Raw genomic sequence first — 17,511 nt, 5'->3', positions numbered from 1 at the left:
TGGTTTTCTCTAGGAACGCGTTGAAGTTGAGGGCAACGTGGGACATTTGATCTACAAGACATATTGTAAAGATTTTAGACTAAGTTCATGATAATTAAGTTCATCTAATCAATTTATTCAATGAACTCCCACTCAGATAGACATCCCTCTAGTCATCTAAGTGAAACATGATCCGAATTAACTAGGCCATGTCCGATCATCACGTGAGACGGACTAGTCAAGATCGGTGAACATCTTCATGTTGATCGTATCTTCTATACGACTCATGCTCGACCTTTCGGTCTTCCGTGTTCCGAGGCCATGTCCGTACATGCTAGGCTCGTCAAGTCAACCTAAGTGTATTGCGTGTGTTCCGGGGCCATGTCTGTACATGCTAGGCTCGTCAACACCCGTTGTATGCGAACGTTAGAATCTATCACACCCGATCATCACGTGGTGCTTTGAAACAACGAACCTTCGCAACGGTGCGCAGTTAGGGGGACCACTTTCTTGAAATTATTATAAGGGATCATCTTACTTACTACCGTCGTTCTAAGCAAATAAGATGTAAAACATGATAAACATCACATGCAATCAAATAATGACATGATATGGCCAATATCATTTTGCTCCTTTGATCTCCATCTTCGGGGCGCCATGATCATCTTCGTCACCGGCATGACACCATGATCTCCGTCATCGTGTCTTCATGAAGTTGTCACGCCAACGATTACCTCTACTTCTATGGCTAACGTGTTTAGCAATAAAGTAAAGTAATTTACATGGCGTTATTCAATGACACGCAGGTCATACAAAAAATAAAGACAACTCCTATGGCTCCTGCCGGTTGTCATACTCATCGACATGCAAGTCGTGATTCCTATTACAAGAACATGATCAATCTCATACATCACATATATCTCATTCATCACATCCTTTTGGCCATATCACATCACAAGGCACATGCTGCAAAAACAAGTTAGACGTCCTCTAATTGTTGTTGCAAGTTTTTACGTGGCTTCTATAGGTTTCTAGCAAGAACGTTTCTTACCTACGTAAAACCACAACGTGATATGCCAATTTCTATTTACCCTTCATAAGGACCCTTTTCATCGAATCCGTTCCGACTAAAGTGGGAGAGACAGACACCCGCTAGCCACCTTATGCAACTAGTGCATGTCAGTCGGTGGAACCTGTCTCACGTAAGCGTACGTGTAAGGTCGGTCCGGGCCGCTTCATCCCACAATACCGCCGAAACAAGATAAGACTAGTAGTGGCAAGAAAAATTGACAACATCTACGCCCACAACTGCTTTGTGTTCTACTCGTGCATAGTAACTACGCATAGACCTGGCTCATGATGCCACTGTTGGGAATCGTTGCAGAATTTTAAAATTTTCTACGCATCACCAAGATCCATCTATGGAGTTTACTAGCAGCGAGAAGGAAGGAGTGCATCTACATACCCTTGTAGATCGCGAGCGGAAGCGTTCAAGTGAACGGGGTTGATGGAGTCGTACTCGTCGTGATCCAAATCACCGATGACCGAGCGCCGAACGGACGGCACCTCCGCGTTCAACACACGTACGGAGCAGCGACATATCCTCCTTCTTGATCCAGCAAGGGGGAAGGAGAGGTTGATGGAGATCCAGCAGCACGACGGCGTGGCGGTAGAAGTTGCGGGGATCCCGGCAGGGCTTCGCCAAGCGCAAGCGGGAGGGAGAGGTGTCACGGGAGGGAAAGGGAGGCACCAGGGGCTAGGGTACTGCTACCCTCCCTCCCCCCACTATTTATAGGGGTCCTGGGTGGGCGTCGGCCCCCTGGAGATCCCATCTGAGGGGGGGGGGGGGCGGCGGCCAAGGGGGGTGGCTTGCCCCCCAAGCCAAGTGGGGCGCCCCCACCCCCAGGATTTCCAACCCTAGGCGCAGGGGAGGCCCAAGGGGGGCGCACCAGCCCACCAGTGGCTGGTTCCCCTTCCCACTTCAGCCCATGGGGCCCTCCAGGATAGGTGACCCCACCCGGTGGACCCCCGGGACCCTTCCGGTGGTCCCGGTACAATACCGATAACCCCCGAAACCTTCCCGGTGGCCGAAACTGGACTTCCTATATATAATTCTTCACCTCCGGACCATTCCGGAACTCCTCGTGACGTCCGGGATCTCATCCGGGACTCCGAACAACTTTCGGGTTTCCGCATACTAATATCTCTACAACCCTAGCGTCACCGAACCTTAAGTGTGTAGACCCTACGGGTTCGGGAGACATGCAGACATGACCGAGACGACTCTCCGGTCAATAACCAACAACGGGACCTGGATACCCATGTTGGCTCCCACATGTTCCACGATGATCTCATCGGATGAACCACGATGTCGAGGATTCAATCAATCCTGTATACAATTCCCTTTGTCAATCGGTACGTTACTTGCCCGAGATTCGATCGTCGGTATCCCAATACCTTGTTCAATCTCGTTACCGGTAAGTCACTTTACTCGTACCGTAATGCATGATCTCGTGGCTAACTCCTTAGTCACATTGAGCTTATTATGATGATGCATTACCGAGTGGGCCCAGAGATACCTCTCCGTCATACGGAGTGACAAATCCCAGTCTCGATCCGTGCCAACTCAACAGACACTTTCGGAGATACCCGTAGTGCACCTTTATAGTCACCCAGTTACGTTGTGACGTTTGGTACATCCAAAGCACTCGTACGGTATCCGGGAGTTGCACGATCTCATGGTCTAAGGAAATGATACTTGACATTGGAAAAGCTCTAGCAAACAGACTACACGATCTTTTGTGCTATGCTTAGGATTGGGTCTTGTCCATCACATCATTCTCCTAATGATGTGATCCCGTTATCAATGACATCCAATGTCCATAGTCAGGAAACCATGACTATCTGTTGATCAACGAGCTAGTCAACTAGAGGCTCACTAGGGACATGTTGTGGTCTATGTATTCACACATGTATTACGATTTCCGGATAACACAATTATAGCATGAACAATAGACAATTATCATGAACAAGGAAATATAATAATAACCATTTTATTATTGCCTCTAGGGCATATTTCCAACAGCAACTTCCTGACATATACCCTGCTCCTTCACATGCCACAAGATAGGGGTCAAGATTGTCCACGACATAATGATCGCTCGGGCGCTCGCGAAACCTAGTGTCGTCGCTGTTTTCTCCTTCCCCATCCCAGATCTCGCGTTCACCCCTTCCCCTCTACCCTCTCGTCGCCTTTCGAGGCACCACAGGCTAAGCCACGCGGCTGCCAAGGACGGGGGCGACGGGAAGGTCCGTGTGGTCGGCGGAGTGGCCGTGCTCGGTGCTTTTGGACACTTGGATCACAGGTGACCGATCCGTCCGACATATCCGCTTGGCTCCGCGGTGTCGTCGTGTGGTCGGCGGTCGTGTTTAACCGGCGGTTCCTGATCTGGATCATGCTCTTTTCACTCTTCCCTTCTCGGTGTGCTACTCAGTATGGACTTGTCGGTCCTCTATGCGGATGGGGCTGGAGGTGGGGATTTTGATCAAGAGAAATCCCTAGCTGGCACCGCTCGGCCACGACGGCAGCGATGCCTGTGGGCACCTTTTTTTTCTCCATGGAAACATTTACCAGATTTGCTTCCACCTCCATAACGACATTTGTCTCCCGGGTGAAAACCCTAACTGTCTTGGGAGACGATGACGTCTCCGGAGTTGTTCCCTTCTTGAAGGCACTGCCTTGGGAGATAGCTGGCTGGTGGACACCATTGGGTTGGCGATGGCGGTGATCCAAATGAGGAGGTGGTGCGGTGTGGCATCTACCGCGTCGACGGCGGCGGCTCTCGACGTCTTGGCACAACGGGGTCTTGACGATGAACATGTGTTGATGGATGCACGAGGATGGTGTCATTTTCTGTCGTCGTGGTGGCATCGATGGAAGTTGGGCCTAGCAAGGTCAATGCGTAAATCTCTCTTGAAGTTGGGACGTCGGAAAATGGCGGCGGCGGATTTCAGAGTGTGTGGGTATGTGGTGCGCGTTGAGAGTCTACCAGACCGGTTGGTGATCTCGGCGCGCAGTGGGGCGGCTTGGTGAGGCCACCCGATTAGACGATGTGCGTTCGTGCGTGGCCAGGGCACATCATGAAGCTAGTAGGTGTAGCGACATAGATCGTCAAGAAGGTGGCTTTGAGTTAATTTTGCATATGTTTTTGTCATACGTTGTTGAATAATTTAATAAAGATGATTGTGTGCATTGCTCGATGTAGACGTGGGTTATCCTCCTTTAAAAAAAATAAGGATGAGTACATGCCACTTCCATAGAGCATCTTCGATGCATTTCTCAACATAATAAAATGAGAGAGAAAGACTATTATTTGTATTGGTAGCGGCTAGCAATGAAGTAAGCTTTATCATTCATCCGACCGTTGTTGTCTGCAACAAGTACTATGGTTTTGAATGAATCGTAGGAAATGTAAAAGAGCACTTGCACTATATAGCTCTTAGACTTTTCATTCACCATCAAGGCATTAATCTCATTCTATAGGTCTCTCTTCTCTTTGTGTCAAAACTCGAACACCACTTAAACCAAGTAGAATACTTGGTGGTATGTTGTTCTCTCCTTGTTTCTTTTCAAGGGAGAACCACTTTGACCCCGTAGGCATGGGATGCATAGGGAAACATAGAGTCACATGTAGAATTGATTATTTTACATTGTTGTTGAATGGGTCTGCAACATATGCCCATCGAACTACATGGTTTTTTTGTAGGCCTGCAACAAGGGTTTAAATACCACTGTACACAATGTATAGGAGGACCGACCACACACATCTCAGGCTCATCATTGCCATCAAGCATAAAATCGCAGTATGCAGTCCCTATCTTCTTCGTGCCAAAATCAAACTGAAATGTAATATCGCTCACCAAAGACATACGAGGAACTTGATTGTACAATGTTCTTTCCTTGTTTCTCTTCAAGGGGAACCAGTTCGAGCGTGTCATCATGGGAGGCATATGGAGACAAAGAGCCACATGAGCATTGTCTTTTTCTTCAGATGGGGGTTATCTACCTCTATAAATGTCGTATAAGAACCCATTACTAGCGTCTTTTAGTTTTTACTCTACATGGTCAGTTTGGCGCTTACTATGATTCCATATGCTACTTTGCAACACCTACTTGCTTACACTAGATAACCTACTTAAAACTATTGATTGTTGTACGTTTATATAGAAAAGAAGCATATTTAAGGAATATAATTTGTACTAGGTGATCATGGATTTCATTTGCACCTCCTCTTGGTCCTTTGGAGAATCAACCATTAGATCTTATGTGTTCTGTTAATAAAAATAATTTTGTTTTCATTGATGACTCAAACGACTAAGAACTCAAAATTCTATAAACCTCAAGGGAGAACCAAGAGGAATGTGAAGGCATTGTCGACGAATTTCGTGATGGCACAATCAATGATGAATTTAAATGCCTTCATATGGAAGACGGTCATTTTTTTGGGTAAAATTATGTGCATATGGGATACAAAATTCTCTTGTGTCACTTTTGAGAACAAAATATTGTACAGCGAAAGGCAATTGGCCAGTACAACAATAGCCAAGTTATGTGCGCCTAGACAAACAATGTCGTGACCAAGATTTGCAACGTTTTTACCTTTACTTTTTGGAACATGTTCAATCTAGTTTAGTTAGTTTTGCAAAATTTAACAATAAGTCTTATAATAAGTTTTTAAAATTTAATGCACGATAACATATTTTTTTGGGGAATTTTCTTTAGAAGTTACTTTTCTTTCCCCGTTCGGAAGACGACTAGGGGAAAGTCTTCCTCCCCCGATCTCCGCCGACGAACTTGTGGATTCGCCTCCCCTCCATCTGTCGTTCCGGTGGCCGTGGGCAGGGAAGGGATTCCTGGTGTCTTGGCACCGTGTAGTAGATAAATAGGGTTTTAGTCCTTGCAGGGGTCAGGGGCCGCGTTCGGACAGATGAAGACATTTCCTTTTCGAGTCAGTGTTCCGTGCTCCGACCCTCCTCAAGTTCAAGGAGTGTATAAGATAACATCCTCTTTTTTCAGAAAGGTAGAGTATAAGATAACAAGGAGTCTCTCGAGCATAGATGTGTCTTATTATTATATTTGAGGCAAAGAGATGCGTCGATTTTTTTTAGCCTTATAATTTTTTAGTAAATTTTGAGTCTATTTTTTTGAGCAACTGAGTCTATTTTTTTAGGGATTTTTTTTAGTCTAACATAATGGTGGTCCAGCCCCCACGTAGTGCGGCAGCCCAGCGGACCAATGCTCCGGCCCGGCCCATTTGCACCCGAGTAAAACCCCCAAACCCTAGAAACATCTTGCTGCACCTATAAATCCTCACCAACGCCGCCTTCATAAACCAAACCCACAACGAATCATCCACCTGCGGCTCTCCCCTCTCCCCTACCTCCCCCGATCCACAACGCTCCTTCGGTTTTCGTTTTTCGATTTTCTTCTTATTCGTGCTGCCTTCGATGGTCGATGATGGTTTTGCAGCGGTGATGACAAATTTGTGGACTAGAGTTTCTGATGCCGCCTCTTCAGCGGCATCTGCAGACAACCCCTTGGCTGTCTGAGCTCTCCCCCAGATCTCGCACCATCGATCCGTCGCTTCTTCTTCTTGATTTCTTTTTCCGTCCATGTTCTTCTCTGTTTGCATCTTTGGCTGGTCGCGGGGTGTTCCGAGTAGCGGTGATGACATCTATGTGGACTAGAGTTTCTGATGCTGCCTCTTCAGCAGCGCTCTTGAAGACAACCCCTTGGCTGTCTGAGCTCCCAGATCCCCCAAAACCGACGCCTTTCACCTTTAGATTCGATTGATTTTTTCTTGGTTTAATATAATTGACGCGCGCGTCCATTACCGATTCCGGGGGATGATTTGTGTTCCTCACGGGGTAATGGCTCGGACGCTAGAAGCGATTCTTGTGTGGTGATATCCTGATTGGTGGCGTCCTCGGTGCCAGCTTATCCTGGAAACGCCTCATATATTCACCAAACCTTGTTCTACTTTCTTATGTTTGTGTTTGTGTTTTTGGGATCTAAATGATGCGATACTTCGAAAGGGAAATCGCCCACCGTGGCGACCATGTCAGTTCTTTCACATTGATAGGAAGATCTGATAGATTCCACTCAAAACTCTTTTTTGTTACATTTTCTTGTTTTTGATCTGTTTAGTAATGTGTGGATGTGGATGATGAGATCACAAGTAAAAATACAGTTATCCCTGTCTTACTTCCTTGGAAGGGTGCTGAGAGAACTTTGAATCTGACACAATTTACTTTGCATTGCTTGTTTGTTGTTTCCTGCATTTTTGGTTTTTTCAAGTGTGAAGTCCATCTTGGCCGGTGATGATTAGTATTGGTTGCAGAACAGGCAACATAGATTGTCTGTACAATGACGACACTTTTGAACTAGGACGGTCTGAGGCTACTTGATGATCACTTCACTTTTTTTTAATAACCAATGCTTGTTTCTTCTGTTTTTGCTTTTTTTTGCTACTGTTGTTTTTGTTTGCAGGGTGGTTCTACCGATGGCTGTATCCTGCGCGGGACAGGAAAATAGGAATAGAATCTTGTTTACATAAACTGTAGTTTGATTTTGTTGCATCTATTTGTAATGTAATTTGCAAGGACATGAAATGATTTTATATATGTTTGTATTGAAACAACATTGTAACTTGTTCATTCGTCGGATTACACATGTGATCTCTGTCTGAGAGCAATGTAGATGTGATGCATAACCTTAAACTTATAATCAGACCTGCACTCTGTTAATTTCTGTAGAAAATAAGTCCAATTGCTCCTGCTGCCGCTGGTGGCTCATAACTAAGCTACTAAACCAGGTTCTCAGTAACCACCGTTTTGATTATAACAAGCTGTACATTGCACAACATTGTAACAAAACTGACAAAAGGAAATTCAATTGCCTGGCTATGAACTTTTGAATTTAACACCACACCCATGAGTTCTGTGGACCTGAAAGCTGAGCGGGGTTTGCCATGACCGGTCGATATTTGAGGATCCTAAGGCATCGGTTATGTCGACATTTGAGGATCCTAAGGCATCGGTTATGTCTGAGAATTAACTGATGCCAAAATTTCAGTGTTTGAGAGATCGTCTAGAGATGGAAGCACCTTCAATCACGGGGAAGCAGGAGGTCTTCCATCTAGCTTTGTTTTGTCACGTGCTGCTTCTATGCAATAATTTGGCTAGCTCAGTTTGACTAACAATATTGATGGATACTAATATAAGAGCGTTTAGAATTCTAAAGAAGTGATCTAAACGCTCTTATATTAGTTTAGTTTACAGAGGGAGTACTAATTACTACTGCCAATCATCAACGCAAAACTATCCCAACTCCCAGATATTAGTTCTAGAAAATAATTGATTTTGAAAAAACAACAACTGCAAAGCTTATATGTTTGTGCAATTCTGTTGTTTTAATCTTTGCACTTAGAATTTCCATGCCCCTATTTAGGTGCTTCTCAAGAGGTGATTGTACAATAAAATGATCTGCCTTCAAATATCATTTTCTTCCTGCTTGCTTTTGTGGCTCTGGATTTGTAAACTTAAGGGCCTCAGTTTTAAGGGCGGGCAATAGCCCTCTATTGAAAAATAATATCATTTTTCTTGTAAATGAAGAAATTTAGAGCATCAAAGTCTCAAATTTATCTGCTAAAAAATGGTATCTATCCTTCATGTTGTCCAGTAAGTTGAGATGTGCATTGCTTAATTATGTATTTACGGCCTTGGCGCTCTTCACGTTGCTTGAGAACCTGATCAACAGCGCGCCAACATGCATCAGGAAGCCGGCGGACGACCAGAGCAGGAAGGCGTGGAGCTTGAGCTGCAGCGACAAGGACGACAGCTTGCGCGGCAGCTGCAAGAAACAACAGTTCAAGTGTTCAACCAAGTGTAAATTTGCAGTCAGTCAATGATTGCAGTTCTACAATGACACATTCTGATTTTTGCATCCAAAGTTAGATAATAACATGGAAAGAATCTCTGAAACTTATTTACAGGGGAGAGAAAATGTCACAACTATTTTACTTCCAATGGCTGAACGCTCTTGTAGCTTTGGTTCAGATCCTCAGGCTATCTGAAGCACCATAGATTTAGTTTGCAAGCAAAAGGATCACACAACCTGATAGTATAGGGAGCAGTCTTTTTCTTCCAAACTGTAGCTTTGATGCCTGTCAGTTTGTGGGTAAGTTATATTGTGCGACCAAGACGTCAGCTAGCAAGTTGTTGATCTCTTATTTTCTGAAATTTGATCCTTATATAACTGGCTATTAGTCAATATTGTTCAGGTCCCAAATTCTTGATTGAACTTGGTCTGTTTTTGTGGCTGTTGAAAGACAGTATACACCGCAGAGGCTCAGGACATTCTCTCTATATAATATAAGGTATACTTATTGTCATATACTACCTCCGTTCCTAAATATTTGTCTTTCTAGAGATTTCAACAAGTGACTACATACGGATGTATATAGACATATTTTAGAGTGTAGATTCACTCATTTTGCTCCGTATATAGTCACTTGTTGAAATCTCTAAAAAGACAAATATTTAGGAACGGAGGGAGTAGGTTACTTATTCTTTTTCTTTTTTCCTGATTTCTATGCATGGTATGCAGCCAGCTTTAGCAGTTCTGCTGGGCTAATAAAGTAGAGAGCCGTGCTACATAATAATGATACAAAGAGGATACTCAAGGAGGTTTTGCACGTGCATCCAATTTAAGTATGCATCTTCTTGAATCCAAGTGCAGAACATTCATCTTTACCTTGAGGTATGGTTTGCTTCCAGCAGCAGTTTCTTAGTTAATGCATCATTGAAGTGTCATGAACATTGAACTATATATTTTATTGTTTATATTGTCTTCTATTTTTGGTTGTGATCATGCCTTCTGCTTCTATTTTACCTCCTAAATTTTCATCATTGAGGTGTCATGGGTATTAATGAAGAATCTGTGCTTGGGTGAAGTAAAAAATTATCCTTTTTGTTGCTTCCTTTTGGGTGTTTTTGTGTCCATGAGTGGATGATCATATACGTGTATTTTTGGTCGATTCTATGAGTTTTCATTGTTTCATAGTCATTTAGCCATGGGGGCGGACCGTAGCCATCATTGTGTTTCAGATCAGACATGCGAATGAACTATGATTCTTTATTTTTAAGATGGAGATATGCGCTGAAGTACTAATCATATAGATCTATTCTTGCCTTCTTTTACATGAAGAGGAAACCAGAAGTTTAAGGTTCCTTAAGACTTTTTCTTCATGTATCATCTTCATCTATTTTCCTTTTTCTTTTTGGCAATAAATGATTCCTTGTGTTTGCTGTTTCAGACTTAGGAATGTAGGGACAAGAGTGGACTATGGATTCAGAACAGAACCGGCTTGACCATGGCACATCTTCACCAATGAGGCAATGAGTCATGTTGTCGGCACCAATAATATTCAAGCTTGTCTGTGAAAATGAGGAGAGAGAGCAAGGCTGTATGTGGATGAATAAAAAACCCATGTACAAGCTCCAAGGTAAAATGAGAGCAACCTTGTACATTCTCTCACCACCCACTGGATAAACTAAATACACTCTATTGGAATAGTTGTACAATGTGTTATTGGTTAGTGATATGATAAATTTACCAACAAATTGATAACTGAAGATAATCTGCTCCCCTTCTCCATTTTATCTTGTGTGATTTTAAAGCTGACACGAGTTTCATTTTTTTGGTGTTTCAACATGTCTTGTTTATTGGTAGAAAGCACATTGGATGTATTTCAATTTGAGGTGACTAAGTGAGCAAGTATAATTCAATTCATTATAGATTACCCAGTGTAGACAGTGCATTTCAAAGAAAATGTGATGTAGACAATGCATCATAGATTATTACACCAGCTTAAACCGAAGAATGATACAGAATGATTCTACGAGCAAAGATTTGCTTTCCGCAAAGACGTGCATTCCACATGCACGCTTACTAGTGCACCCCGAAACTGCGCATGCCTCAATGCAACGTTTATTGTCCAGGAAGCAAAGCAAATGATGAAATTAAAGCTATTAATACATGAAGAATGAAGAGTGCATATTGTAGCTCAAATCATGTTACATTGTTGCATACTTTTACATCTCCACAATGATATCACTCTTCACCCTAGAATACTTTTTTGCCAACCTAATTGTGGCTCACACCTACATGAGAAGCTTATTTGTTGGACGTGTTGCTATGCCTGAGTACCAGCCTAATATTAGCGCACTGAACCAATATGTGAAGCGAAGTAGGACTTGCCAAAGTACCTCGACAAGACTAACTGATCATACAGCACCCCCACACCAAAGAATGCACTGAACTCAATCACAAAGGCCACCTTGTAGTCAGCTTGTTTTGCTGCCAGAATGATGGCTTGATGTGCTTCTGCTGAATTGCATTTTTGAGTGAGAGCAGAGCCACACAGGTTTGGGTTCCTGTCGAAACTAGAATTCTGAAATGTATCAAACTGGCCTCCAGATGGAATAGGCCCTTCTAGGTTATTGTTTGAAATGCTGAACGCCGAAAGGAAGTGCAGGGCGTTCAATGCAACTGGGATAGCACCTGTGAGATTGTTACTGGACAGGTCTAGCAACTGCAAGTTTGTGAGGTTGCAAATCGATTGTGGGATCTGCCCGGATAGCTTATTAAAACTGAAATCAAGAACAACAAGCGCTTTGAGCTGGCCAATCTGCGGGGGAATTACACCTGTCAAGCAGTTGTTCCTTAGATTCAACACTGCTGGGAAAGATGTAATGGTACGGTATTCAAGTGATGGGCCATTAGTAACTGTCAGATCAAAGACCCTTGGGTTCATATGAGTTATGTTCTCAGTTGATTTTAGCATTGGCATCTCCATCAAGGTTAACGGGATTTGTCCTGTTAGTCTGTTGGTTGACACATCCATATAAAAGAGATGACTTAGAGAGTTGATCCAGCCTGGTATTGGTCCAGTGAGACGATTGCCACATAAAAGTAACACCTGCAAGTTTGCAGCCCTTGATATCCATACAGGTATTCTGCCGGAAAATTGGCAACCTTGTATATCGAGAACCTGAAGATTTTCGAAACCATCAATTGTTTCATCCTGTGAGAGGATCTCTCCCCTAAAGTTGTGCCCAATAAACAGTGTGCTCAGGTTCTTGCTGCTCTTAAGGATCTGAAGTGCATTTGTGATGTTTGTGAAATTGTTTTTGCCAAGTGACAAGAAGGACAGATGCTTCAGATTACCTATTCTTGACGAGAGCTGCCCGTGTAAGTTGTTGGTAGATAGCCGCAGCGCTGTCAGATTACTGCACGAGTATATGCTTTCTGGAACTGTGCCGGATAAGTTGTTGGAATCTAGATCTAAAGTTTTTAGTTTGGGAAGATTGGAGAAATTGACATTGGTAAGTTCTCCACTAAGTCTGTTTCTCTTCAGGTCAACTGTTATGAGATTTGTGCAGTTGCTGAGGGCATATGGCAGCTGCCCTGACATATTGTTGTTGTTCAAATGGAGCTCCTCCAGTCTCTTGAACAGGCCTATATAATCTGGTATCTTGCCACTGAATCGGTTCCCTCCAAGATCAAGGGTTACGAGATTTCTAAGGCTGACCATGTTTGCAGTATCAAGAACTCCATGTAAATCATTGTTTTCCAAAGACAGGTATTCCAACGAGGTTGCATTGAAGAGTTCATCTGGGAGTGTTCCACTGAGGTTGTTATGCCCGGCCTTGAGCTCTCTCAGCTTGGAGCAATCACCAAGTCCTGGGGGGATGCTGCCACTAAATTTGTTGAAACACAGATCGAGCACAGTGAGGGATGGTGAGCTGTTACAGAATTGAGCTGGTACCCGCCCAATAAAGTTGTTGTTGCTGGCATTGAGTGCCATCAGATTCTCCATTGCTTTCCATATTGCGGATGGAAACTGTCCTGCAAATAAGTTGCTTGAGATGTTTAGTACCTGCAACTGCAGAGGCCTGGCAGGTGGTGAAGATGGCAGCTGACGGAGTGTTCCGTTGAGCTGGTTAAGGCTGACATCAAGGAAGACGATGCTGCCGGAAGACAATAACTCCCGGGGCAGGCCACCGGACAGCAAGTTTTCAGAGAGATCGAGGTGCTGCAGCCCGGTGAGGGCGCCAAGGGACCGTGAGATGTGCCCCTTGAGGCCCTTCGAAGGCAGCAAGACATGGCTGACCGTCCTGTCTTGCCTGCAGGCGACCCCTTCCCACTTGCAGCAATCCGTGCCATTCCGCCATGACGCGGAGAGGCCGCCGTCTTGGGAGAGCTCGGCAAGGAACCGGAGAAGGGAGTCCTTCTCCTGCTCGGTGCAGGAACTGGTAGGAGAGGGCAAGCAGAATACCATCAACACAAGAGCAACGCCAAGGTAATGCATCTGCAATACCTTGCTGTATGTTCTGTTGTGCAACTGAAGTTTCTTCATGTTTTTTTTGGTGAAGCTAGCATGGGAGCCAAAAGCTTATGATGTTCTCTCACTGGATAAAGCATCAATGGAGGTCTAATCGTCAAGGAGGATGAGGATTGGGGGTAAATAAGGAAGCAGATCGTGCTCCCATTTTGTCTATCCCTTGTAGTCGTAGTCGCCACAAAGAAATTTGGGTCAAGAAAATAGGATTTTACACAACTGCCCCCAGCCCACCAGGCAGCTTCCTAGTTAACACTGATGTTTAACTGTTAATCTACTAACAAGTCGCCCAACCTTCCTGAATACCTTCCTTACAAAAAATAAATAAAATGATTTGTAGATTGTGTAGTCATCGTTGACTTAGTCCTTGCCTGAATTTTTAGAACATGCCATAGTTTACTTGACCTGACATCACTTTGCTTGCCGGCTTCACTAAACAAATCTAACCACTTCCCACTAGCACTTGACCAAAAAGAGAAAAACTTTAAGATGTGTGTTTTGAAAAAGATTCATCCGGCGAGATAGTACATGGGGAGATAATTTCTGAAATGTGCTTGCGCATTGTGAGTGACCGAGAGCAATTGTTGGTGCCTCGGTCAGTGTCTGGACAAACACAAGTGGAAGGCAGGAAGTGCAATCTTGTTGCTTAATAATAGCCGGGGCGGATGGGTTGACCTGTTGGTTGATCAGCTCTCTCTTCCATCCTCTTGAATTTATTTTTTAAAATCGTGTCAATATTATTTCTTCTACCATTGATTTGTTTTTTCAACATGCCAAATTTTATATTTAGACCATGTGAAAGAGAAAGACTATTATTTGTGTTGGTAGCGGGTAGCAATGAAGTAAGCTTTATCATCCATCCAACCGCCGTTGTCTACAACAAGTACTATGTGTTTGAATGAATCATAGGAAATGTAAAAGAGCACTCGGACTATATAGCTCTTAGACTTTTCATTCACCATCAAGGCATCAGTCTCATTCTATAGGTCTCTCTTCTTTGTTCAAAACTCGAACACCACTAAAACTAAGTAGAATAGTTGGTGGTACGCTGTTCTCTCCTTGTTTCTTTTCAAGGGAGAACCACTTTGATCCCGTAGGCATGGGATGCATAGGGAAACAGAGAGTCACATGTAGAATTGATTATTTTACATTGGGGTTCCACAGGCCTGCAACATATGCCCATCGAACTACACAGTTTATTTGTTGGCCTGCAACATATGCCCATCAAACTACAAAGTTTATTTGTTGGCCTGCAACAAGGCTTTGAATACCACTGTACACAATGTATGGGAGGACTGACCACATACATCTCAGACTCATCATTGTCATCAAGCATAAATCGTAGTATCTTATCTTCTTCGTGCCAAAATCAAACTGAAATGTAATATCACCCACTAAAGATATATGAAGAACTTGATGGTACAATGTTCCTTCCTTGTTTCGCTTCAAGGGGAACCAGTTTGAGCATGTCATCATGGGAGGCATAGGGAAACAAAGAGCCACATTTAGCATTTTTTTTCAAATGGGGGTTGTCTACCTCTATAAATGTCTTATAAGGATCCATTACTATCATTTTTAGTTTCTACTCTACATGCTCTGTATGGTGCTTACTATGATTCCATAGCTACTTTGCAACACCTACTTGCTTACACTAGACAACCTATTTACAACTATTGATTGTTGTACGTTTATATATAAAACTTGTTATATTTATAAGCATATTACTAGCAAATGAGCCCGTGCATTACAACGGGTAAAAAAAAACACTTCCTAATCTAATAACCATGAGTCTAAACTTCAGTAGGTCCATGTCCTTTATTTCAACACATGGCATCCCATCTGCGTTTCTATTTATATTTCTTCCCAATCTTGTCGACGCTGGTCTCGGTGTTGGCATCAACATAACCCCCCCCCCCCCTCTCTCTCTCTCTCTCGGGGCATACGATGCAAATGAGCCCGTGCATCGCAACGGGTGAAAAAACACTCACTAATCTAATAACCATGAATTCGTAGGTTCATGTCCTTTATTTCAACACATGGCATCCCATCTGTGTTTCTATTTAACCTTCTTCCCACTCTCGTCGACACTGGCCTCAGTGTTTCACACCATCACAACACGTTTGAATGTTGTCAATCTTTAGACGTCCCCCTTTCAGCATAGGATGATAAATCTATTTTTTCTGTGAAGTTTTTAGATATTGTTTTTTTCACCATCTTGGTTTTGCCGAAATTTTCATTTTCAATTCGGAGCGGCACCGGTATGAAGGAAAGACCGATCATGCACTATTGATTATAGTTTCATCATAAATAGCATTTAAAAAAATGGTTAACAGTTAAAAATAATATCATATTCAGATTCTACATATTTTTATAATCAAATTTCATATATAACATGTTAAATTTGGAGTTAGGGTTAAAAAGTATGGATTTTTTAAAATCGATTAATATGTACTATGGGTTTATTACCAAAAACTCGAGGGGGTTTTCTGCAAAATAGCATGACAGACAAGAATACCTATTTCTTTTATTAGTAGGTACAGATAAGGGGGCCTTTCATCCCCATTGGAGCCACCAACTAGGACTAAAGGGCCGATGGTGGCACAGCCGCGGGGCAGGGGAAGTTTAGTCCCACCTCGCTTGGCGAGACGCGCCCACACTGGTTTATAAGCCCAATGCCTGGGCGCTTGCACGAGCGCTTAAGGAAATGAAAGGAAAGTTAAATCACGGAGCAGCGGCTGTAGCATCCAGTCCGCCAACGCTCATGACAAGGCCATGCGCTTAATATGGCACACTTGAGTCCTAGCGCAGAAGAAAAACAGGTCTAGCGCCCGGCGCGAGAAGTTGCGTCGACGCAAGCGTGCAAGCGTGAATCCTAGGCTTAGCTGGGAACAGAAAAAAAACGGCTGTGATTTGGGGCATAACAGCCGGGGAGTTGACTCTAGCGCCCGGGCTAAGCGCCCCTATTGTAGGTGCCCTAATGCAGGCAGTAAATGCGCCTCCACATGTGCCTTATCATGGACCTTGGACTGGGATATCATTTGTGGTTACCATTGGAAGTGTGTTAGGACTGACATCTAGTAGTGGCAGACTCTGGCAGGCTGAATGTCCACTTGTGTGATGCTTATGTGGACTGGTCTATCGAACATAATCCGGCTGTGATACGGGGTTTGAAGGACTAGTATCTTGTTTTGATGATCTTTACTGTATTTATAGCTGCACTTCAATTCCTTTGTACTCTCTGTGACTGTACGAGTATTATTAATCGATCAGCGTACATGCACGTGTTTGCATTTTGCCCAAATATATCATCATTATTTTCATTCATTAAACCGCATGTTTAACCAGTATTCTCGCTTTGCAACAGATAATCCGAAGGCAGTTTCCCCCGGGGTATCGTCTTGCTTGAGCCCAGGTTTTCTGCGTCGCCGGTGGGTCCATGGCAACGCGGACGGCCAAGTGATCGAGAAAGGTGTGGCATGGGTATGCCCATCTGGTGTTCGAGCATCCTGAGCTTGGGTGACTAACAGGTCGTCGCCGGTAAATGATTGTGATAGTGGAATCAGGCTACTTGCTTGCCAGTTTAGCTGAACAGCCAGTGGTAAGAATTGTATTTCCATAGGGTGTTACAGTTTCTGTTCTAATTTTTGGATGGTGCAGTTTTCATGCTCTCTTCAGTACTATAGCAAAGGGTAAAAATGCTTGCACAAAGGAGCCTCGTATATACTCCCTTGGTTCCGAATTACTTGTCTTAGATTTGTCTAGATACATATCTAGATGTATCTAGACACGCATCCGTATCTAGAAAAATCCAAGACAAGTAATTTGGGATAGAGGAAATATATATCATAAAAGGGCTGGTTTATTTGCTTGCCTCTTTTAACAGTGTTGGAAGTCTCTTCGGTCCCACTCGAAGCTAATATCCTGGCCATGTGGACTACACATTGGTGAGACAACTCATGCAAGTAAACAAGACCCTGAGCTACCCCTTACAATGATATGGAGGCGCTTAGATCAATTAATTAACTCTACTATCTTTTTATCTGAAAATGATCAAACAGAAGGGCACTTT

At 43.5% G+C, this 17,511-nt stretch overlaps 1 protein-coding gene, 1 long non-coding RNA gene, 4 other non-coding genes and 1 pseudogene across 6 annotated transcripts; 6 read left to right on the top strand and 1 right to left on the bottom strand.

Moving 5' to 3' along the window:
- Positions 1-6,371: 6,371 nt before the first annotated feature.
- LOC123166785 (uncharacterized) lies at positions 6,372-10,676 on the top strand. Its single transcript, XR_006483704.1, has 3 exons — positions 6,372-9,416; positions 9,647-9,799; positions 10,356-10,676. It is a non-coding gene; the product is annotated as an uncharacterized lncRNA (long non-coding RNA).
- On the top strand, positions 6,507-6,591 carry LOC123171755 (uncharacterized; annotated as a pseudogene).
- LOC123171754 (small nucleolar RNA Z157/R69/R10) lies at positions 6,695-6,791 on the top strand. The gene has a single exon (XR_006485380.1). It is a non-coding gene; the product is annotated as a small nucleolar RNA Z157/R69/R10 (small nucleolar RNA).
- On the top strand, positions 6,872-7,002 carry LOC123171774 (small nucleolar RNA snoR80). Its single transcript, XR_006485393.1, has one exon. It is a non-coding gene; the product is annotated as a small nucleolar RNA snoR80 (small nucleolar RNA).
- LOC123171698 (small nucleolar RNA R38) lies at positions 7,195-7,287 on the top strand. The gene has a single exon (XR_006485368.1). It is a non-coding gene; the product is annotated as a small nucleolar RNA R38 (small nucleolar RNA).
- Positions 7,353-7,439, top strand: LOC123171769 (small nucleolar RNA snoR20a). Its single transcript, XR_006485388.1, has one exon. It is a non-coding gene; the product is annotated as a small nucleolar RNA snoR20a (small nucleolar RNA).
- On the bottom strand, positions 10,285-13,559 carry LOC123166784 (receptor-like protein 2). Its single transcript, XM_044584585.1, has 3 exons — positions 11,308-13,559; positions 10,992-11,067; positions 10,285-10,476 (listed from the first exon to the last, which is right to left on the bottom strand). Exons 1-3 carry the CDS (start codon positions 13,458-13,460, stop codon positions 10,285-10,287), a joined length of 2,421 nt encoding a protein of 806 aa, XP_044440520.1. The 5' UTR covers positions 13,461-13,559.
- Positions 13,560-17,511: the final 3,952 nt, after the last annotated feature.

This window comes from Triticum aestivum, chromosome 7D (assembly GCF_018294505.1).
Source record: "Triticum aestivum cultivar Chinese Spring chromosome 7D, IWGSC CS RefSeq v2.1, whole genome shotgun sequence".
Lineage (NCBI taxonomy): Eukaryota > Viridiplantae > Streptophyta > Magnoliopsida > Poales > Poaceae > Triticum > Triticum aestivum.
The sequence above is the reverse complement of the archived record's forward strand: the minus strand, read 5'-3'. Positions and strand labels throughout refer to the sequence as shown.

What these genes read in the sequence shown, in the direction of transcription:
- LOC123166784 (XM_044584585.1), bottom strand. Translation starts at nt 13,460, where the DNA reads ATGAAGAAACTTCAGTTGCACAACAGAACATACAGCAAGGTATTGCAG. An exon ending in GATCAGTTAGTCTTGTCGAG is followed by an intron (nt 11,068 to 11,307) that starts GTACTTTGGCAA and finishes ATGTATTAATAG; the next exon opens with CTTTAATTTCATCATTTGCT. An exon ending in CGCAGTTTCGGGGTGCACTA is followed by an intron (nt 10,477 to 10,991) that starts GTAAGCGTGCAT and finishes TCATTTTCACAG; the next exon opens with ACAAGCTTGAATATTATTGG.